General features: G+C 45.3%; 1 protein-coding gene across 1 annotated transcript in view; it reads left to right on the forward strand.

The window, feature by feature from the left end:
- LOC147903782 (tRNA ligase 1-like) overlaps positions 1-24,104 on the forward strand; it is a 253,182-nt gene that overhangs the window by 85,239 nt on the left and 143,839 nt on the right. Inside the window, exon 6 of the mRNA XM_087401184.1 lies at positions 7,061-7,139. Coding sequence (XP_087257310.1) covers positions 7,061-7,139 — 79 coding nt within the window. The remainder of the gene's footprint in view (positions 1-7,060; positions 7,140-24,104) is intronic.

Here is a 24,104-nt window from a genome sequence, read left to right on the forward strand (position 1 = left end):
AATGTAACTAGTGTCGACAGTTGTCATGCAATCATGGTTGTCACAAAACCCTTGTAGCTCTTGAGGAGCAACCAAGAAAAAGTCTAACAATCCGAGCAGAATCCAGTTGTTGACCAACTACAGAGAGTTGATCCCTCACCACCCTCATCTTGGTGATGTAATTATGTACTGAATGTGGCCACAACTCACTCAGGCAGGAGATTGGTATCCGCCGGCAGTTGGTAGCCTCGCAGAGAGAGGAGCAGAGACGACCATCAGATGCTTGGATAGAGGAGCGCCTTGCTGCGGCAAGGGCTCACTTGCAGACATTGCTTGATCAGAGAGCAGAGTATGCCTTCCATGCACGGGAGTCCTTTTGGATACAAATGGGAGGGAGAGTCAATAAACACTTTTTCTCTACACTTGATCCCAGACATAGTAGAGAGAGTGTCAGGTAGCTTATTGACTCTGACGGCGTTTTGCAGTCTCATCCGGATACCGTCATGCACTTAGCGACATCTTTCTATGCCTCCTTTCTGCAGATCCTGACACACAGGTCACAGATGTGGCTAAAGATAAAATTTGGTAGAGTTTACCTATGTTGGTCATACCAGAGATGACATGCTCACTTGATGCACGCTTTAGCAACACAGAGTTCAAGACTGCTCTCTCCACCCTTCATAAGGGCAAGTGCCCTGGTTCCGATGGTCTTACTCCTCCTTTTTTTACAGCCTTTTGGATATGATAGGTGATCATATTACTTCAGCCCTGCAGGGCATTTGGGACTGGGGTGAGATGCCTGACTCACTGACTGAGGGACTCATACAGCTTAACCCGAAAGGTGGCAATAGGAATTTTGTATCCCAATGGAGACCCATCACTCTTTTGGGCACTCTATACAAAATGCTTGCCAAGGCGATCAGCATCCGATTGCAGCCCCTTCTTCCAGACCTCATCCATGATACTCAGACAAGCTTTGTGCATGGCAGGAGCATATTTGATAATATCTCTTCCTTTTGGGAAGCCACAGAGTGGGCTATGCAGAGCGGGCAGAGGCTGGCAGTTCTACTCCTGGACTTTGAGAAAGCCTAGGACAGAGTAGATTGGGGTTTTCTTGAGGGCACCCTTCTACAATTTGGATTTTCAGATGCATGGATTAGAGGGGTGTCCTCCCTGTACAGATCAGCCGACAACCAGGTTTTGATTGGAGGGGTAAGGGGTGACAAGTTTCAGATTTCCAGATCAGTTCGTCAGGAATGCCCTTTAGCCCCCTTTCTCTTTCTTTTTGTGGCAGAAGCTATGAGTATCTTCCTTAGATCTCAGGCTGAGCTTTATGGGTTGAGTTTGCCCTTGAGACAGGAGCAGAAGCTTCTTGACTGTGAGTTGGCTGATGACACTGCTATTTTTATTGAGGCCTCTTCGCAGTCACTTGATTCTTTCCGGATAGCCTTGGATATTTTTTGCTCAGCTACAGGGGCACACATTAACTGGCATAAATCCTTTGGCTTTTGGATCAGTGATGAGGACACTCCAGGCTGGGGAGTTGACATTGGCTTTTCCTGGATTCAGAGGGGTGTGCTGTCAGATATTTGGGATGCCAGGTAGGATTGGGCATCTCTCCAGCACAGCAGTTTGCCTCAGTACTAGAAAGTATAAGGAAAAAGCTCCTTTTTTGGAGCTCAGCCAAACTGGACCTTGCTTGTAGAGTTGTGGTAGTGAACCAGGTTCTCTTGGCCACCGCCTGGTTTGTGTGTTCTCGTTGGTGCCGGTCTAGGGATTCCATCACTCAGCTCATTAGACTAGTCAGAAATTGTTTATGCAGTGGACTTGATGGCACGGGAGATGTTGCAGCTAGGGTGACCTGGGAGACCATTATTCTCCGTACATTGGAAGGGGGCTTTAATATCATTGACCCGGACTTGCAGTGCAGGGCATTGCTTTGTAAGGTGGTGGTGAGGGGACTCATGGCTGGGCAGGAACCTTGGAAGGATTTCTTTCCTTGGGAGATGATTGGGTGGACAGGCCTCGCTGGATTTTTACTTCCGCCTCTCTCAGGTCTCCTGTCTCTCCTCTCATGACTGCCATCCTCAAAGCTTGGGGGAGCTTCAGGAACACTCTTCGAAGGGATTCGCCGTCTACTCTTGAAGAGATTGATAGGTGGCCGATCATTTGGAACGATAGTATACTTGATGAGCATGGCAGACCACGGGGCACTTCTCATTATATGCAGTGGTCTAGATGGGAGAGAGGCCCCGCCTACACAGTAGGCACTTGGAAGGCTTTTATCAGGCTACATGAGGATCAGAGGCTACAGTCCATGAGTCACCTGAGAGGGTTAGCACTCAGGATTCAGCAGATAGATGCAGCCATCCCGGTGGAATGGACAGTTGAGATGCCTATTACTTCCACCACTTGGATGGGAGCTTTTTCGAGGACTGCAGTTCCTCTACAGGTGATCGCTCTTCGAGGTCTCGGGGAAGATGCTTTGGTCTTTGACGTTGGGGATGAAGGTATACTCTCTAGATCCACGGATGATATTCTTCTAGAGGTGTCTTTCAGCCTGTCAGGATTGCTGGTTTTGTGGACCATGGAGCGGGCTTGCAGTGATACTTAGACGTCGACCCTCTGCTCTTGGCCCTGGGATCCTGGAGGTTGTGGTTATATTGAGGTGCACCTATCAGGTGCTTGCAGTGGGATCCAAGAGAGTGGGAGTGGATAGATCATGGGCACCGAGAGAGGGGTATTCCCTTCTTTCGTTTCACGGTTGGTAATGCCAGGTGATTTAGCTGAGCAGTAGGGGTTGGATTCCCTCCAGAGCCGCATATTGGGATAGCTTCTTCATCACCGCAGATTTGCGTATGAATTTTTGGAGGAGGCTCTGGAAATCCCTCAGAAATAGAACGATCACCTTTTCTTTTGCCTTTCTATTCATGAAGGGATTGCAGTGAACCTGTGGAGATCACGATTTGGGGCTGATCCCACTTGTCCTCGCTGTCATTCTGCAGAGGAGTTAGTGCGACATTGCCTTTGAGAGTGCAATCAAGTGAGCACTGTTTGGAAAGGAGTTGCTCGGATACTCAGCATTTTTCATACTTGCCCTTTCTTCATGACTTGGGGCTCGGTGGCATGGTTATCCCTTACTGGGCCCCAGGTGTTTTATGAGGGTGAGCTTGCTTCTTGGGCACTCTCGATCCGCCGACATGTGATAGAGCCTTGCTCTCTTCAGGATGTACCACATATTCCATTCAGAGCTTCACATGTTTCAGTCGACACCTCTCGGGAGATTTTGGCTAGCATTTCCTCTTGGCACATTTGGAGAGCCAGATGTATAGAGGCTTTGGATGGCACCCAGATACACCCATCACAGGTGTTCATGGGGATTTGGAGTGACATGGTTCACACTTTGATAGCCATATGGGCTAGCATGCAGGGCCCTTCACGGGCAGCGTCTTCTAGGAGGACTGTATTTCTCCGAGTTTGGAGGGGTTCTCCCTTTTTTTTAAGGGTCGCTACCGGATTGAGATGGCACTATCAGCCCCAATCCTTTCTTTTTGGCTCTTGAGCTTTTCATGCATTGCGTGGTGTATCCCATATTCCCTTATGGAGCTTGCTCTAACGGTTTTCTTTAATACTTAATAGAAGTCTCTTTTTGCCCAAAAAAAAAAAACTGACTCAGATGCTACAACCCTTGATGGAAAACTAGTAGTTTTTATTTGAAAAGAACTACATGTTAGAATTATTGCCATATTCTAGGCAGTGACCAATGTAATGTAATAAGTGGGTTAGGGGCACTTTTCCCTCTTTAGAGGTTTTTACCCCGAACCACAGTTAGGATCCCTAACTACAGTTAGTGGTTAGGATAAGGTTTTGTCACTTAGACAAAACGTTCTCTCCTTTGTAGTTGTTCTTACACTCTCTATTCAACTTACGTTTTGCTTCAGCTCTCTTGCTTCTTGCTTTTTTCTTCATTTGGTATCAGAGCAAGGTTAGCTCTTACATCCTGTACCTGCTCTAGGACCAGCTCCCATTGGCCTCGCTATCAGCCCAGATAGCCTCTTCGTCGAGCTCATCTTCAGCTTCGCCGTACCTATCCGTACACTGTATAGATTGATTGCTTGCTTGCCTACATGCTGCCCGTACAGTCACAATGTATTGCTGTCAGCTCCAATCATCGGTACACTGGGTATATGCTTTAAGAGCCAAATTTGAAGTGTTCTTATGCTTTCAGAGGTGGGTGAATATGGTTGAGAATGAATCAGGATGCAAGCTTGTCACCCTCAACACAGATACGGGGGGAGACTATATGTCAAAGGAGTTTGATGCATTTTTGTCTTCATGGGGCATTGTTCACTCATGCACTACTCCGTACACTCCTCAGCATAATCCTGTTCTTGAAAGGAAAAATAGGTCTACTATGGGGATGGCCAAGTGCATGCTTAAGGCCAAGTCTTTGCCCAATGAATTTTGGCTTGATGCAGTGATGTGAGCCAACTATGTTTTGAATAGATCACTTACAAGGGCATTGAAGACTGTTACACCTTATGAAGCATGGAAAGGCAGGAAGCCTTCACTTTCACATATGAGAGTTTTTGGGTCTCTTGCATATGTTCATGTACCATCTCAGCTGAGACATAAGCTTGATGACAAGGCAATCAAATGTATATTCATTGGTTATAGCCAGGAGAGCAGAGGGTATGGGTTATACCAACCAAATACTGGGAAGATTATTGTCAGTAGAGATGTCATTTTTGCTGAACATTCGGCTTCTCCTCTTGTGGACTGCAAAGCTAAGCCAGAATTTGACATGTTTGATGCCTTTGAATCTTGGTTACCTTTGCCATCCTCAGAAGAGGACTTTGACCAGCAAGAGGAGGTTTTGCAGGCCCTCCAACAAGCAATGATCAGCCAGTATCCCATGCTGATTTGTAGGTTTCTCTTCCAGCACAAAATGATCCCACTATTCATGATGCAGTGATTGAAGACAGAGCTGTCAATAGACAACAAAAGCAAGTTCCTAGATGGCTTCTTGATACATTGAGGGACAGCAAACAAGATCAGCCTTTTGTTGCCTGGACAAGATCAGGAAATAGACAGATGCATGGTCACTTTCTTGAGTTTGCACTCCTTGCTACAGCTTGCAATGAAGAGCCTTTGTGCCATAAAGATGCTTTTGACAGCAAAGAGTGGATGGATGCAATGAAAGTTGAGTTACAATCCATTGCCAAAAATGACACATGGGAATTAGTAGATCTCCCCCCCGGCAAGCGTGCCATTGGTACCCGATGGGTCTACAAATTAAAAAGGAAATCTGATGGCAGTACAGATCGACACAAAGCCCGTCTTGTTGCAAAAGGGTATGCCCAACATTAAGGCATTGACTTTGAGGAGACATTTGCTTCCACATCCAGGATTACTACCATTAGATGTGTCATTGGCATTGCAGCACATCACCATTGGCAAGTGCATCAACTTGACATCAAGACTGCTTTTCTTCATGGGGATCTGTGGGAAGAAGTCTATGTCACACAACCTCCTGGCTTTGAGGTTGTTATTTATGGTTTGAAGCAGGCACCCAGGGCATGGTATGCCAAAATTCATGCACACTTACTATCCCTTTGTTTTTAGAATAGCCCCACAAAACCCACTCTTTATGTCCGTGTGAGTGGATCTGATTTTTTAGTGCTGATTTTATATGTGGATGATATGCTCATCACAGGCCCAGATGTAGGGGGTCTTATGATGTCTCAGTCCAAGTATATTGTACAGCTCCTTGATCGTAGTCAGCTCAAGGATTGCAAGCCCATCTCTACTCCAGTGGACCCTGGCTTCAAATGTTCAGCTCATGATGGGAGCTCACCATGTGATATCACTCTGTATCAGCAGGCTATTGGATGCCTTATTTATTGATGTCACACCAGACCTGACTTACAGTATGCAGTATCTCAGCTTAGCAGATTCATGGACATGCTCAGCTCACAGCATTGGCAGGTAGTGAAGAGAGTTTTCAGATATCTCAAAGGCATTTAGAATTTAGCCCTTTTCTATGGTGATCAGGTTTCACTTAGCATGCATGCTTACATGGATAGTGACTGGGCAGGATGTTCCGACACCAGAGTGTCACATACTGGCAATTGTTTTTTGCTTGGAAATTCATGTCTCTCTTAGCTTAGTAAGAAGCAACCAACATTTGGAACATCTAGCTATGAGGCTGAGTACAGGGCAGCTTTCACCGCTACAGTAGAGTGTGTTTGGCTTCGACAATTACTTACAGATCTTGGTATTCGCCAGACATCCTCCACTATGGTCTACACTGACAGCCATAGTGCTTTGGCCATTGCGCGTAATGTTTCATGCGCGTACCAAGCATATTGAAGTTCACTATCATTATGTTTGAGAGCGGTTGTTTGCAGAAGACATAGAGCTGTCCCATCTTCCCACAGAGGACAACATAGCAGATCTGTTTACAAAGGCACTTCCTCGTCCCAAGTTCGAAGTCTTCCGCCAGGCTTTACACTTGGTTCCCTTTGTTACGTGATCTGACATACCTTGTACATTTATAGGTGGCTATATTCTTTTGGATGAACATGTGCCACCATGCTCAGAAAATACGAGGTATTCTGAGACGTTTGTAGAATACTTCAGCCCATACCATGGAGGGGGGTTTGTAGGTCATCTTCTCCCAGTTCTAGTGATGCCCTATGGGCCTTGGTATGTGCCTTGTAGGCATAGGTATAGGCACTTAGTTTATTTTGTGCCTTTTATGCCACATAGGACACTTAGTCCTATGTGACACCTAGGACACTTAGTCCTAGGGTCTAGGTACAAGTACTATGTGTTTTTCTTTACACTACACTAGTTGACGTGACGGCTGCTATCTTCGACTCTTTGTACCTTGCACTCTCTCTCTCTCGTTAATCGATCCTACATGTGCTTTTATTTTTGGACATGTTTCAGTGCTTGCTGGCTACCCGTGTACAAGGCTGATGCCTTGAATCTCTTGTTCTAATTTGTAAATAGCTTTTTCAGATGTTAACTTTTGCCAATCTAGAGATTGACCTTTCACTTTGTTATGTTTCCTCAGAGACACCATTTGTGCATATCAATGGAGCTTGTTACGGCAGTTTTGGGTGATCATGGGCAACGTCCTCTAAAAGATTATGGTTTGTACATACTAGATTCCTTCTATTTGAGGGGCTCACATGCTTTGGTTGTCTCACTTGACAATAATATCAAAATAAGAAACAGCATCCTCAACAGCAGGAAAGCAACCTTTTGTGATGGGAAGTTCTTTGCCCTTTGTTGTGTCCCCTTTTCCTTTATTCTATGGATATACAAAAAGGGTCGTGGGAGAACCCGATACAAGAGGATTCACAAAATAATGTCCCAGTGCTTAAGCTCCTCTATGTGTAGCCATGAGATACAGATAAATGGTTTTCTGCAAGTGGTTTTCTGCAAGTGGTATACGATGTTCATTTTCCCTTTATTCTTTCCTTTTTCTTTAGAAAACTGATAGTCTATGGACCTGCAAGACAAAACTCAAAATGTTGGCTGACATCTTAAATGCAAGACATTGATTTGAAAAAGAGAAATTGAACAAAGGTTGTAGATGTTGCAAATCTATATTGTTGGTAGGACTATAGGGAACTTATTATCCCAACAAAGAATTGGTATTCGTAGGGCCACTTATCGTGCTCATCCTTAGCAGGCTCCTATCTTTTTACTTCTGATTGGAGTTTATGCAGTGAGTGATGCCTTTTAGATTTGTGCAATCATTCTTCATAAGCTTACGGAAGTTAGTTCATAGGTGGTTTCTTTGGCCTAGTCCTTGCATGCTTTTAATTATTATTTATAAAGATTCAAATTCATTCCTTGGAGATATATTTATGGGCCGCATTGCAAATCAATAGATATTTCTAAGACCTCAATCTATCATAGGTTTAGAGTCAATATTTATGATGAATGACAACAACTAAAATATTTTACCCCAGAATCTCATATGGATGCCTCACATGGCTAAACCTTGTTTGCTTGACTAAATTTGTACTGATTGCTTCTTAATCTTGAGGTGTTTTAAGAAAACGAAAGTAATGGTGCTTTTACTTTTTAAAACAGCAATCTAATCATCTCACTTCGTTGAAAGGCTTTAATGCAGGGTATGTAATAACGAAAGTTTGGCTCTTTACTATGGTGTAGTTGTTACATTTTTGGCAGTTCAGTGACAGGGTTTGAGAGAGGAGAAAATTCAGCTGTTGGTACATAAGTTTCCGTTTTAGTGACCAAATCAAGCTAATGTTAATACAGAATAATACAACATGACTGATTACAACTCATGCAGTAATATGTCAATCATTCCCTCATAAATGCAAAGGGGTTGAAATGAAAGAGACTACAAGATTGAAAGTTACTTAATCTTTAGGGGCATCTTGCATTGCGAATCTTTTATGAATCATGTTATCTTGACTATCATGGAGATGCCTGCAAACAACAAAATTCTCCTTTTGTAATGCCTTGGTGAAGTGTTAGCTTGAATGCTTTTTGTAGAACAATAGATCATCTGGATCTGGCCATCTGCTTTCTCAGGGATAATGTTACTTGATAGTGACGCGCTTGGTCCTAAAATGATTCACAGGATTCTTGGTAAAAGCACTGTACTGTTGGTTATCACAACCAACAGGAACTGAACATGTGCTATGCCAAGATCTCAAGTTATCTATAAAGACAAATGGCTTCTCACACTGCTGTAGTAATTGCCATATACTCAAGCCTCAGTGGAAGAAAGAGCATTGTATTGTCACCCATGAAATGCTCACTGTTGAGTAAAAGGGTGTAAGCTTGTTGTGGACTTCTTGTCTTGCTATCTGTCTGGCCATTATCACAAAACTTTTCAGTAGTAGGGTTTTGATTGCCTAGTATTCTTGATGCACTTGAGATTTTGCTTGCTGTCTTCCAGTGGATTTTTCTGCAATGTGCCATAGCCAGGCTAAAGCAGTTGACAACACATGAAATGTCAGGCCTAGTGGTCATGAGACCGATTCTCTTCTTTGTTATTAAGGGAAAAAGACATCTAGTAAGTATGAAAAGGTCCCCAAGTGCAGAGTGCTCAAGGCAAGAATACACCATGTGTTAGCATTTGAAGAAAACTGGAGAGGGTCAAACAAGCAAGTTTAGAGAAAATCCTAGGTTGAGGCTGTAAATACCACCTCAAACTTGTAGTGACCTGTCTAACACAGCTCCAATCACCAAACCACAGCCCCTCTAGCTAATTCACACTTCAAATCCTCAAGAATAGGTGGCTGAACACCAAATCACAGCGATCAGCAACAATTTGCAGCACTAAGGGGCAAATTGCACTTTAATACCTGTGTTGTCTGGGGGCTGGAACTGTTATCACAATGGAAGAAGGGGTGGAAGAGTAGGGAAGGAGAGAGAGACCCCCCCCCCCCTTTCCCAACAGCCACCCACCCACCTGCCCCGCACACAAAGGTCTTTATTGCAACAGAATAACTTTATACAAATGGCTCACAAAGGGAGCATGAAGCTCTCAATACAGCTTAGAGCTCAGGGGCTGTCTTTTCATAGCCTAGGTCTAGTTTGTGCTTTTCCAAAAGCTAGTCCTGCTTTCTAGCTAGAATAGGCTTCTTTTTACAAAAGCTAATTTTTTCAGCTTTTCTCCATAAAGAAAGAACTTTTCTCCAAGTAGGGCGTCTTTAAAGGAATTTTGACTCTAGTGGTCCCTCCATTAAGTGGGGCACCACTTATTGTACTTTTCTTGTGGGGCCTCCGTTTTGGCACTCGCTCTTTGTATTTTGGGCCTTTTTTGCACTCTTCTTGGTCCTACACATTCAATAAACATTTTCCAACACTTTAACCCATGAGACGTTAGTCAAATGCATGCTTTCTAGTTCTCGGACTAATCCTAGTCCCTTGTGGGCATCCCCATAGTTCTCTTTACCAATGCAAAGCGAAGTAAATTAGTTAGCCAAAGTCAATCTAATAAAGATTCCTCTTTATTCATCGGGAGAAGTACCAATTGGTGGCAGGGACTATCAAGTGCTTCTGTGCATCTGGATCTGCAAATATGCTAAGCGAAGCTGCGATCTATGCATCTCATAAAACAAGTGAGGCCCCGATAGTGAGAAAGAAAGAAAGAACGGAAGAAAGAAAGTTTATTAAAGCCTATGAAAGACTGATGGGTCTATGAGACTGGTAGAAAACCTGATACAACAAGCAAAAGGGTGGAGCTACTAAGCGAGCATCATCACCCATGATGAGTGCTAAGTCCTAACAAAGTACATAGTCATATATCATCAGTAGTGGCATCATCATCATCCTCATCAGTACAATGCGGTCTCATAATGGTGTAGGTGTCAGGGGGAGCTCAGGGAGGGCGAGGCCGTGCGGATGTATAGCTTGTGATGGAGCACATGCGCCTGTATGTGGCTGTAGTCGGCTGTCTCGGTCTGCGGGTGAGGTCTGTGGGCGATGACCCTGCTCCTAACCAGAGCTACTGTAACTCCTGTGGGCTGTGCTCCAGGTTTGAATAGGGATGGGAGGTCGCCAAGTGTAATATATGCATCTGTCTGCTATTGAGTATGGTGTGTCTTGCACTCTACCACCTTGTTAGTTGCAATCCTAAATTATGAGACCACTATGACCACCGTGCTAGTTGTGATCCCAAAATAGCTTGTTTGATAAAGAAAGAAGCTATATGACCACTTATCCTATATGACCACCGTGCTGGTTGTGATCCTAAAATAGCTTGTTTGATAAAGAAAGATCCTAAAACAGTTGGCTTGTATAAAGGAAACTTGTATTAAAGTGACCACAAACATTCAACAACTTTGGAAGTAACTAAAGAGTAAATTCATTAATAATTGAGTAGATACATCTCATACATTGAGGTCATTCAGCTACATCCGATTGCTTGGAGGTCTTTTAGGTACATCCGATTGCTTTGAGCTCCTTCTTGTACCTTTCCTTCAAGGGTTTGATTTCTTTCTGCTTTGAGCTCCCTTCATCAGGTTGCTTTGAGCTCTTTGGTCTATGTCTGCTCCCTAATGGGAGGATCGGCCTTGATGGGGGGGATCAGCCCTTGGGTGTCTGCTGTGTCTCCCGTCAGGGACTATGTGATCCATACAGTCTCCCTACGGTCTGAGTGAAAAAACTGTGTAATCTTGCTCTGGAGTAATCGGACTGTGTATCGGAGGCCTGTCTCCGTGTCCTGAGTAGGTGCTCTCTGTGTCGAAGTCCTCATGAAGGAAAGCGGCAAGGCACCCCTGGTTTGGGTATGAAAGAAGCTTGCACAGGGGCCCAAAATCGTCTCTGAAGAGACAATGATATCGACCATGGATCTCATAGTATGCGGGGCATCTGAATGCGAAGTGCTCCTTTGACTCGACCTCGTGTCGATCACATAGCGTGCATATGCAACACTCTTGGTATCCCCTCAGGTCGTCCGCTCTCAATACGGAGTCGGTGTGATGACAGTCGAAATTGCCCAATGGCGATCCTCAGTGTGTGCGGTAGGTGGATCCACGAGTACTCGGGGGGATAATGAAACCCTCCTCTGAGATGTGGAGGCAGTGGTCTCTGTAGAAGCTGAGCTTCACTGGAAGCTCCCTCGGCTCCTGACCATGTCCTGAAAGTGTGTAGCTGTAAGAGATCCTCTCGAATGACCTGGTTCACCTCGTGGTATCCAAGTGGGATTGATGGAGTGTCTAAGCTGTAGTGAAAGGAAGGCAATCTATCAATATGGAGCCCCAATCTCCTGAACCAGTTACGTGTATGTGCATTCTAGCCTCTCTCGTCTCCTCCATTTGGGAGACCCATGGATGAGGCCATAGCCAGCCATGGTAGTCTAGGTCGCCCCGATGTGTAGGATCCGTGTTGTCTAACACGGCATAGATAGGTGATAGTCTGGAAGGTTGCATCTAGTTGCAATAGCCAAGGGCTGAACTTGGCTTGATTGATTTGGTGTGGCAACGATGGCTTGTCCCGGACCATCTGCGAGAGCAAGAGAATCTGTAGTCACTCTACTCGAGCCCATTCTATGTCTGAGAGGTGTGGCCCCCAACAAGGGCTGCAATACATGCGTGCTGGTTGTACCAAGGAGTAAAATAGAAGAGCCTTGGTCCGAGGATCCTGAAAGTGTGAGTAGAAGCACTATCTCTCCAGTCAAGCAAGTGAGGCGTAGCCCCTACTCAAACGGGCCTGCATCGCTGGTCTCATCGTGAAGATCGGGCCAGAGAAACCGACATTGAAGTAGGTATATGAGGAGACAATCTCAACCGATGCCCCATCGAATGTGAATTGTGTGCATGGCTGCTCGAGATGTGTCGAAGTTCATAACCTTGGTTTTATCGAGGTTGACCTTCAAATCGTGTGACTCATATGCAGTGTCGAGGACTTGGGTATCTCATATGCATGATGGGCAGCTTTCTCCATCAGACTTAGCTACAACCCTCTCTGGTATTAGCGACTTTTATCTTTTAGTTGCTCGTATCAAGAGGGGTGCGATCCTCAGGCGTGATATAGGTATCCGTCAGCAGTTGGCTGCCCTTCAGAGGGAGGAGCAAAAGAGGCCTATAGATGCTTGGATTCAGGAGCACCTTGCTGCAGCAAGGGCCCAATAGCAGTCACTTTTAGATCAGAGAGCAGAGTATGCCTTTCATGCCAGAGAGTCATTTTGGACTCAGACGGGAGGTAGGGTCAACAAGCAGTTCTTCTCTAATCTTGGCCCGAGACATAGTAGGGAGAGCGTCTCACAGCTTGTTGACTCAGGCGGAGTTCTTCAGACACATCCAGATGCCGTCTTGCAGTTGCCACTGATTTCTATGCCGCCCTTCTTATAGCAGATCGTGACACTCAGGCCACAGATGATGCTAGAGTGGTTATTTGGCATCACTTATATAAGCGGCCTTCAGTTTCCTAAAGGGCAGTAGACCATAACTTGCATTGCATAGTCGTTATTCACAGCCTCCTTCTATCATTTCAATCTGTTAACTTTAAACAACACCACTTAGAAACAATTTGAGAAATAACTGGATGGAGGCTAGAGTGCCCCTACTCAATGAAACCAAGTACAAGACACAACACTGGCCCCAAACACTTGGTGCCCCTTCCGGTATTTATTTATTTCTTTAGGAATGAAATTGGTACATACAACAAGGGCTCACCCTTGTGCTTTGCCCCACAGGCAATTCCACTGTCCAAGCCAAACCTTGGCTATAACCTGCATTCCATACACTTTCCAAAATGCTCAAGCAGCCTCAAGGTTTCCAAAATGCAATACACCGCCCCTTGGGCACTCTCCCAGGCACACCCTCTGTATCTGAGTGTTTGCTTAAGCCTGTAAGGTCCGGAGGAAGCTCCAAACAACAAGTGGAGCCACAACAAGCTTCCAAAAATCACCAAATGCAATCACATGAAAGGAATAGCGACAAGAGAACTCAAACCAGCTTCAAACACCTTCAATCCAGCTCCAGACCAGCTCCGAGGAACTCCAATCCAGTCCAGGAAACCTCCATGGGCAACAGATCCTATGTGGAGGCTGGAGAGGGGAAGGAAGAGAGAGATAACAGGCTGGAATCAGAGAGAGAGAGAGAGAGAGAGAGAGAATAGGAGGGTGTCACGGGCAACAGAGGAAACTGATCAGCCAACAACTTGCCTTGGGGTGTGTGCAAGGAATCGTACGATCAACTATACAACAGCCCGTACAATCTGAAAATCCGCCCGTACAGTAGCCAAAGGTTGTACAACAGTAGCAAGTGCTCCGTACAATGTGCAATTAAGACCTTGGGCTTCGTGCAACGCGAAAGACCCTGTACAGCCTGCGTGGAAAGGCCATACAATCAGCCTTGGATCCCGTACAGCAGCGTTGAAAGGTCTACAGCAAGTATGGATTCATTAAATGCAGTCCCTACAGTCCGTACAGCCGTACGGACTGGCTCGAGATGCATGAGATTTATGTACGACCTTCAAATGAGTGCCGATGCTCACGGAGGGGAGAGAGAGAGAGAAAAGCTATGTTGAAAAACCCGTACCTTCATCAAAAACCAAGGTGGAAGGAGAGCAAGGGGGGTTAGGTGTGCATGAGGGGCAGCCACGTGGCCCCCTCATTAATGCTCTAACCCACACAGACCAGTGGAACATTGGTTTGCCCCTCACATTTAAGTCCTAACCCCTTCTAACCAATGCATTATTGGTTTCCTTGGGCCTGACTTTAAGACCCCTCTAAACCTTGCCTTGCCCCTAGCAAGTAGGCCTAGTGTGTGCACCTAGGGACTTCTGGGAAGCGTCGCTTTCCCCTGGGCTAGCCCCTTCAGCCAAAGCTAGTCACGGTTCATAACTTCACATCCCCGTGACATACCCTCCTCTTGAAATAGCAAACTATCAAGTTTGCTGCTATAAACATAAACCACTAGCAATGACGATATGGTCTAGGAGAGCGTGCAAGTCCATCCATATATCAATGCATCATCCGTGTGGAGTGACTAGTACACTCATCGTAGAAGTCCCATAGCAGATGTGTTGTTAGCAAACAATACCTCAGGTGAGACATACAGTGTCACCAAGCGACTTCTAGACACCGTTAGCCTGTCTGTTGGTAAGGGGGTGGAGGAACTAACCCCCTCTTGAGCATCAGGCAATGCTCTAGACCTACGCTTTGCTGAGCTTGAAGGAGCTACAACCGAAGTCAGCTCAAAGCACAACAACTGAGTGGACTACACCACTCTGAGTGAAATCTGCTAGTTCACTTGCCTGCAAAAACTTGAACCTCACACACATGGCAATAAGGGATTTGGGAACATAGATCCCGGTACTCGATGTCCTTTCAGACTTGCATCACCGCAAGCCGAATCAGTTCAGCCAATCTATGCTAGACTTGGATCCTTGCCTCATGGTTCAAATCAAAAACCAACTGGCATGTACTAAATGGATTTATTGCTCGAGCCATGCCGGGCAACAAGAGCATCCAAAACAGGAATGTGATACGTGGATGTGCTGCTCTAGCCATGCCGGGCAACAAGAGCAATCCAAGAGTAACAAGGAATACTTATCTGCAATTTACGATTCAGCCTAGAAGAGGAGACTCTCCATCTTCTGATTGATACAAAAATCAACAAAACTAGCAGGGAAGAACCATCCTGCAAATTACCATGCAAAACTAGTAGGGAATAAACATCCTGCCAATAACAAAGCAACCTAGAAAGAGGAGACTCTCCAATTTCTGGCTGTTACAATTATTCATACCAATATTACTGCTTTTTTACCAAAGGAAAACAAATCTCCTAGCATGTGTGGCTGTCCTTTTTCGCTTCTTGTGCTCCCAAAGGTTGTTTCCATTTACGATTGGGACAATCTTTGGCCTGATGGCCCTCTTCTTTGCAAAGGAAACACTTTCCAGCTTCAAATAGAGCTTGCCGTTCCTCATGAGACAATCTCTCTCTGGTACTGGGCTTACTATCAGGTCGCTGGTCCACATCAAACTTGACGTTGGTCGTCTTGGCAAATTTCCTTTTTGTGAAAGAGTCATCCTGCTGCTTACCTTTGAATCCTGGAGTCATCCCTTGCATGAGAGCATAGGCTGTAGTAGCATTCTCAATCAGCTGAAATATGTTGGAGACCTTTGTCTTGGTGCAATAGTCTGTTGGAATTATATCTATAATTCAGCAGTGACCAATGTAATATAATAAGTTAGTTAGGGGCACTTTTCCCTCTTTTAGAGGTTTTTCCCCCTAACTGCAGTTAGTTCACTAACTATGGTTAGTGACTACTAAGGTTTTGTCACTATGACAAAACCTTATCTACACTACTTTGTGTTGTACTCTTTTACACACTCTATTGAGCAACTACAGCTTTTAAGCTTACGTCTCTCTCACTCTCTCTTGCTCTCACTCTCTCTATCTATCTCCATTCCTTCATATGGTATCAGAGCAGGTCCAAGAGTCTTGTGCTCCTTGCTCCCTCAAGCTTCAATCATAACCTCGACTTTTCAGCCTCAACAAATCAGACCGTACAGTCCGTACGACTGTACGGATTTCTATCGCCTGCCGTACGAACAGCTTCCCGTACGATTCTGTCGCCTGCCGTACGATTTCGCCTAAGTACATCGCCGTACATCGTACCTGAGTACATCTCCGTACGATTCTGTCGCCTGCCGTACAAATCCGTACCTCTACGCCGTACTTCGCCGTACAGCGCCGAATCTGTCAGTCGTACTTCGCCGTACAGCGCCGAATCTGTTCGTCACCTGCAGTCGTACTTGCTGTACCTGTAGTCGTACTTTGCCGTACCCTGTGACCGTACACCGTACAGCGCCGTCGATCTGTACTGCATTTGCTTTTCGCTGTACCAGCAATCTGTACTTCGCTGTCAATCCGTACTGCATCTGCTTCAGTACAGCAGCACGGATCTTCTTGGTTTTGGACAAGAGATCTGGCAGGCTAAGTTTTTGGCAGGTCATCTTCATTTTGGCAAGTGATTTTTGACAGGCTAAGTTTGCAACAGCCATTGTTTGGCTAAGTATTCTGCTAGAATATTTGGGGCATTTTGCAGATTGAAGCCATTGCAATCATTGGGCAATTTTGAAGATATCACAAGAGCAAAATTGCAGATTTATCTGAAATTTGGGGCTTTTGTATTAAAATTGCAGATTTGGGGCTTTTGACATTTTTACCCCTTTCTGGCTGCAATTTCTAGCTACAAATTGGGGCTTTTGTGTTTGGAGAGCATTTTTTGGAGTATTCAGTATATACTGCCTTTATTGGAGTGTTTGAAACACTTTTGGCAGATTTTGGAGAGTGTTCTATGCTTGGACAGATTTCTGACAGCTCAAGTGCAGAAATCTAAGTTGCTTATACAGCCCGTGCTTGGGTTTGGTTTTTGGGAGTTGTGCATTTTATTCCCAGTAAGGGAATTCAGCTTTGTATCTGCTTCAATTCTTTTTTCAGATATGGCCCATCAAAATCAGAATGATTTTCAGTTCGGTGGTCTTTCTCAGGAAGACAAATTGGATGGTACCAACTACTCCCTCTGGAGTTTCATGGTACGTAATATTCTGATTTCTCGCAATCTATGGGATTATGTCAATGGGGATGAAATCCGACCAGCAGATATTGCACCTGCTACCCCTCCTCACCAAGGAGGTGGAAGAGGTCGTGCACAAGGTGCAGCTGCAGGACAAGTTGTTGGTGCAGCTACAGTTAATACTCCTGAACAAAAGAGATGGGATTCACGGGATGCCTTAGCCTTGTCTTGCATCTCTCTTTCAGTGAAAAGATCAATCATTCCGCATATCCGGTCGTGTAAGACCTCCAGGGCAGCGTGGGATATTTTGGAAAGCATGTATGCAGCACGGAATGATGCCAGGGTATCTTTTTTAAAAAGAGAGTTGAGCAATACACATATGGAGGAGGGTGACTCCATGTCAGCCCACCTCACTAAGCTACAGGATCTCAGAGAGCAGTTGTTAAATATAGATGAAATTATTCCTGATTCAGAGATGATTACAACCACTCTGAATTCTCTTCCTGAGTCTTATCTCAGCTTTCATACTTCGCTGAATTTATCATTGAGGGGGGGTGCAAATCCTCTTTCTTTTCATGAGCTGATAGGACTTCTGCTTCAGGAAGAGCAGACCAGGAAAAATTTGGCTTCACGTGCAGGTGAACAAGCAATGCTCTCAAAATTCAAATAAAAAACAAAGGGACAGGCAAAAACAGCAGCAAATCAGCCTTCCAGTGGGTCAGGACAGCCTTCACAAAAGGCTAAAAGTGATGCAAGCAAGCCCAAAAAGAAGGGTTTCTGTCACTACTGCAAAAAGCCAGGTCATCACATAGCAGAATGCAGGAAAAGGATTGCAAAGGAAAAGAAAAACAGCTCAGGAATGGCTGTTTCAGATTCATCCCCTTGTGCATCTGACAGTGGGGATGCTGCAGCCAACTTTGTTGGTCAAGATTATGCCTTTTTATCTTGCATTTCTGATTCTAGGTTGGCTGTTCCAGATGCTCAAGCTAGTACAGCTTCATGCAGTGATGATACATATGCATTTTTGACTTGCAGTTTTGACTCTCCTTCAGATGCATCTGCTTTCAGTGTTGATGAAACACTGAACACATGGTATTTTGACAGCGGTGCATCCAAGCACATCACTTCGAGGAAGTGTCTCTTTACTTCCTTGAATCCACCCCCTGTTGGTAAGAAAGTCACTTGTGCCAACAACTCCTCATATTCAGTACGTGGCACAGGAGAAGTTGAGCTCACTGCAATTGATGGCTCAATTTTCAGACTTTCTGATGTTTTATATGTGCCTGGCATAACCAAAAATCTCCTTTCAGTGTCCACTCTTAACAGAGATGGATTTCAGGTCATCTTTGAGGATGACAAATGTGCTGTCCGGGACAGGGAAGCTAACTATGCCTTAATGTTATCTGGTACCCTGCTGCGTGGGCTTTTTCAGCTTGATATTTTTCAGAAAAGAGCAGCTCATGCTTTGGCAATTTCTTCCCCTACAGTTGCCATGCAAAATGCAGAATTATGGCATGCCAGATATGGCCACATGAATTACAACAGCTTGATGACACTTCAAAAATTTTCAATGGTTGATGCATTGCCCCCTCTTGAGATACCTCCTCCACATGCCTGTGAAGGGTGCATTTTAGGTAAAATGCATAGATTTCCCTTCAAGAAGGATGGTTCAGTTAAAGCTGTTCGCAAATTGCAGCTTATACACAGTGATGTCTGTGGTCCCATGTTACGCTCTAGCCGAGGTAGCATGACCTCGGAAGAATCAGTCGACATTTCCCTTATAGGATCTATCTTTGTAATATATGTGTTTGCGCTTTATGTAAATGATCGGGAGGGATTAATGTCAAGGTCCTAGGTGAGGGCTGATAGCACCGGACTAGATAGATCTGAGACCAGGGGCCTAGTGCAAAGAAGTTGCCTAGGGGCAAGGAATTAAATGCATCCCAAGAGAGGGGTGAAATGTTGCATTAGAAAGGCCCTATATGGATGACATGTGGCATCTAGATCTATCTAGGGAATTGGGGTCTGTCAAGGCTTGAGAGAGAATGAAGAATTGGGATTTACGTGATTTCGAAATGGTTCTCTCTCTGATGCTTGAAGTTTTGGCAGTTTGGCTGGGTGGACAAGAGAGGTGCTACTCCCGTGATCAGCAGTAGCGGCTAGGAAAGAGAAATCTGTTATATTTGGTATCAGAGCGACGGGTTGTGTAGGGGTAAGACTTGGGAGCAGCGCAAATGAACGGCGCTCACGTGGAAGGGTGACGTGCTGCGGTGAATCGACGCAGACAGGCCCAAGGTTGAGAGAAAGAGGTGACGCTGGTCAGCGGAAAGTACCAGGGGAGACTTCGATTGATGCAGCGGCCAGTGAGCGGCAAAGTTGAAGGCTGGCTGGTCGTCGCGTGAGCTCGTGAAGGACTTGTGTGCACGTCGTCCGGGGGAGTGGTCGGAGCTGTCGATGAATGGAATTGGAGAGTCCAATGGGGACACGTCTTACGTAATAGGCGATACGTAATAGGTGATATCCATCGTAAGGGCGCTGACCTATGAACGACGTGGGCAGTCGGTGATTGACGACGGATCAACGGAAGACCTGGAATGGGATACGCAGTTGACTCGACGCAATAATAGAGGAAGAGCGCAGGAGGGTTCCGTTGATTCTGACCTCCATGCGATGAACTACGATGACGTGACGACGAGGGGTCTGAGTGTAGCCCTCCCGCACTTGGCATAGTTGATCGGACCTGACGGAGGGGAACCCGTGGAGAACAGTTGGTAACAGCAGTCGACTGTTTCTCTGGCGCGCATACAGTCAGCGTAGGGATGATTTGTTAGAACTGCCAGCAGGCCGTACGTGCAGGCTGCGACACATTCCAAACAGAAGGGAAAAAAGTTGTATCAGTGCAAGCAGATCATTCGTGGAGGCTACAGTCTTCGGGGACTCGGATTGCGTGGAGTTTCCAGGGAGCATCGAACTTTCCTTCACTATAAAATTTCAGTTTGATTATACAGTTTGTTGTTTTAGTATAGAGGAGTTTACGGTTACTATACTTGTGTGTATGCATGCGTGCTCCGATCAGAATCAGTTTGCAGAAAATTCCCTAGTATAGGGAAAAGCGCTATTTGGGTTATGCATCTATCAAATGCCTGGTCAGTGTGCATAAGGGATTGCAGGAATTCCCTAGTATAGGGAATGGTGTTCAGAGTGTCAGTACCCTGAATTGTGTCAGCTTGTGATTACAGTGTTCTAGGGGTGTGTTAAAAAAAAAAAAAAAAAAAAAACCCCAAAACAAAACGCCTACTGAACTAATGGAAGCAGAAGAAGGGGCTTCCAGGAGGGACCCTGGTGAATCAGGAGTCCGGCCGACCCAGCAGGGATCGCGCCCAGTAGCTCACACTTTATCTGGCAGGATTGCATTGTTGGAGGATGCCTTGCAACAGTTGTTAGCGCAGCAATTACAAGCCAATGCAGGGCAGTCCGAACTTAGGAGAGTATTACAGAGTATGTCTGCCAGACCTCGAGAGAGGAGAAGGGAAAGGCTCCAATGGAACCGGAGTCTAGTGTCCATACGGTCGAGCCTAGGAAGGCTAAAGTGCCAAATATTGCAAATTACAGACCGGAAAAGTATTCTGGTCGGATGAACGACCGTAGCTCCGATGTCATTGAGACATGGTTACACAAATGGGACGAGGCGTTCGCCATTTGTGAGATCAGAAATGACATCAAAAAGATCCGCGAGGCCACCCATATGTTTAGTGAGGCAGCGGATCGGTGGTGGATTAAGCAACAAAAAGATGGCATAGCATCCACTACCTGGGAGGGGTTTAAAAGAGAGTTCAGGAAACACTTCTTACCTCCTGACGAGGCATCCCGAGCTTGGGATCAATATAGGAACCTGCGTCAGAGAAATTTATCAGTGGCAGAATACACTGATAAGTTTCGAGAGAGTGTAATGAAGGTTGACGAACCCCTGCCTCAATCAATCCAAGTGAAAGATTTCATATTTGGATTGAATGACCGAATAAAAATGGAAGTTCGGGCTAAGTACGCGAACACGCTAGATGATGCAATAGCTATAGCCTTGAACTACGAGGATGCCAAGGGCAGCAAGCCAAGTGGGTTTGCACAGGTTGGAACCCAGTATGGGTATCCGAAGAAATCTGGGTTTAAGAAGAAGTGGACTAGTAAAGGGAGTGGTTCGCAGCCTAGTGGTCAAGCCAAGCAGGCGAGACCGGCTGAAACTCCTAAACCAAGTACCACTATTGGAGTGAAGAGAAAAGTAACTCCAATGGCAGCCCGGGCTTGGTCTAAGTCTCCCTTGAACCCGGAACAAAGGGAAAAAGCGAGGAGAGAAGGTTTATGCTTTGGTTGCCTTCAACCTCATCAGTGGAGAGATTGTCCACGTAATAAAGATCGTCGGATGGCTGAGATGGTGATCTCAGAGTGCGACGTGGAGATGCAGGGAAGTCCCAGAGCAGAAGAGATGCAGATTCAGCTAGCGGGATCTTCTCAGAGGTTAGTACCTTGTTTGTTCTGTGTGTCTGTTACTAAGTTAGTGACGAGTGCACCTGATAACATCCTATCTAAGCCCGCAGCAACGGGGTATACAGCCTTCAATGATACGGAGTTAATCAAAATGAAAGGGCAAGTGGCCAATCATGATGTCATTGTGTTGTTTGACTCAGCGTCAACTCACAATGTGATTAACTCCAAGCTCGTGAAGAGGCTGAAATTAAAAACAAGTCCATCTGACTATGCGTATACAGTCAGGATGGCTGATGGAAGTTCAACTGAAGTATGGGACCAAAGGGTTACCCAGTTGGAGCTTCGGATTCAGGACTATGCTGAGAAGCTTGATTTTGAAATAACCAAGCTTGCTCATGCGGATATAGCCCTGGGAATGGCGTGGCATTCTAGGAAGAATCCAGCCATTGATTGGAAAAAGCACGTATATCAATTCAAGATGAATGATGTGCTTTATGTCTTGCGAGGTGAAAGAGATATACCTCAGGGACCGTTGGTTTCCGTGATGGAAATCAGAAAGGCTCAAGTAGAGTCTTTATACCTTTGCACAGCATCGGTAGAGTCGGTGGATGAGTCTTCGGCTAGTACTGATGTTATGCAAAGTGATGAGATGGCCAAGCTGGCTAATCTTATAACAGAGGAGTTCTCTGAATGCTTTAGGGATGAACTACCTTATGGGTTACCTCCAGAACGGAAAGTTCAGCATAAGATTGAACTGATCCCGGGGGCAGAACCTGTAAATAGACCTCCCTATAGAATGAGCTTTACTGAAGAAGCGGAGGTGCGTAGGCAACTGGAAGAATACCTCAAGTTGGGGCAGATTCAACCAAGTTTCTCACCTTTTGCTTCACCAGTGATATTAAAGAGGAAAAAGGATGATACGTTTCGCCTCTGTATAGATTACAGAGCATTGAATAATATCACTGTTAAGCACAGGTATCCGATGGCTCGGATTGATGATTTGCTAGATGCATTACATGGAGCCGTGATTTTCAGCAAGATAGATCTTAAGTGCGGCTATCATCAGATCCGGATTAGAGCTGAGGATGTGCATAAAACCGCTTTTAGAAGCAGGTTTGGTCATTATGAGTTTTTGGTAATGCCCTTCGGACTTACCAATGCTCCAGCGACCTTCGTCATGCTTATGAACGACTTATTACGACCGTATATCGGAAAGTTCGTAGTACATTTCATTGACGATATCTTGATATTCAGTAAAAGTGTTACTGAGCATTATGAACACTTAAGGATAGTGTTCAGTACTTTGAGGAAAGCCAGTCTTTACGTGAATAAAAAGAAAACTATACTGTGTATGGTTAGGCTTGAGTACTTAGGGTTCATAATTACTCCACAGGGGGTTGAAATGGATCCGAAGAAAGTGGCTGCGATACTGACTTGGCCAATCCCTCAGAGTCTGACCGCGTTGCGATCATTCTTGGGATTTGTCCAGTTTTATAGAAGGCATATCAAAGGATATTCCGGAATAGTATCGCCATTGACTGATCTGACCTCAGATAAAATACCTTTTATTTGGGGACAGAATCAACAAGAAAGTTTTAACACCATAAAACAAGCTGTGGTCTCAGGACCGGTGTTAAAAATAGTTGATCCCCAGAAACCGTTGTTCCTAGAAACCGATGCAAGTGGCATTGCGGTAGGAGCAGTTCTCCTTCAAGAGGGAAGGCCAGTAGCCTTTGAAAGCAAGAAGCTTTCTCCCTCTCAAAGGAATTGGCCAACTCATGAATTGGAGTTGTATGCTGTTATCCATGCTTTGAAAACATGGAGGCATTATCTGTATGGTTCAGAGTTTTATGTGGATGTGGATCATGATACTCTGAAACATTTCTGTAAACAGCCTGACTTGAGGGGCCGCCAAGCTAGGTGGGCAGAGCTCATGCAGGAGTTTAATCTAACGATTCGGTACCGAAGAGGAAAAGACAATAAGGTAGCTGATGCGTTGTCTCGCATTATGCACAACCTGAGTTTCACGGTATTAGAGAGTGCTCTAATGACCGAGATCAGAGAAACTCAGAAGGTGGACGAGTTTGTCCAGAGCTTATGGCCTAAAGCTCATGTGTTAAAACCCGGGGAAAATGAAAAGAATGACCTGGCATCCAGAAAAGGCCAAACTTATGCAAGATATACCATAAGGGATGGTATGCTAGTTAGAAATGGCAAGGTTGTAGTACCTGGTCAGAATGATCTCAGGCAGAGAGTCATTCGACAATGCCATGATAGCCCGTGTGCGGGACATCCAGGAGTCGAGAAGACATATGATCTCGTGAAGCGAGATTTCTTTTGGCCAAAGATGAAAAAGCATATTCATGAATATGTGACACGGTGTTTCTCGTGTCAAGTAAGTAAGGCCGAGCGGGTGAAGCCACCCGGACTTTTACAGCCCTTGGAAATACCACTAAGCAAGTGGGAGAGCATTTCCATGGACTTCATTGTAGGGTTACCTGCAACACAAGGAGGGTATAATTCTATCCTTGTGGTGGTTGATCGTCTAACCAAGATGGCTCACTTCATTCCGACTAGAGAGTCTGTTAGTGCCCCGCAAGTAGCGGATTTGTTTA

The sequence above is a fragment of the Dipteris shenzhenensis genome, chromosome 3 (assembly GCF_047967505.1).
Source record: "Dipteris shenzhenensis isolate YYH24624 ecotype China chromosome 3, Dip_SZ_1.0, whole genome shotgun sequence".
In the NCBI taxonomy this organism is placed as follows: Eukaryota; Viridiplantae; Streptophyta; class Polypodiopsida; order Gleicheniales; family Dipteridaceae; genus Dipteris; species Dipteris shenzhenensis.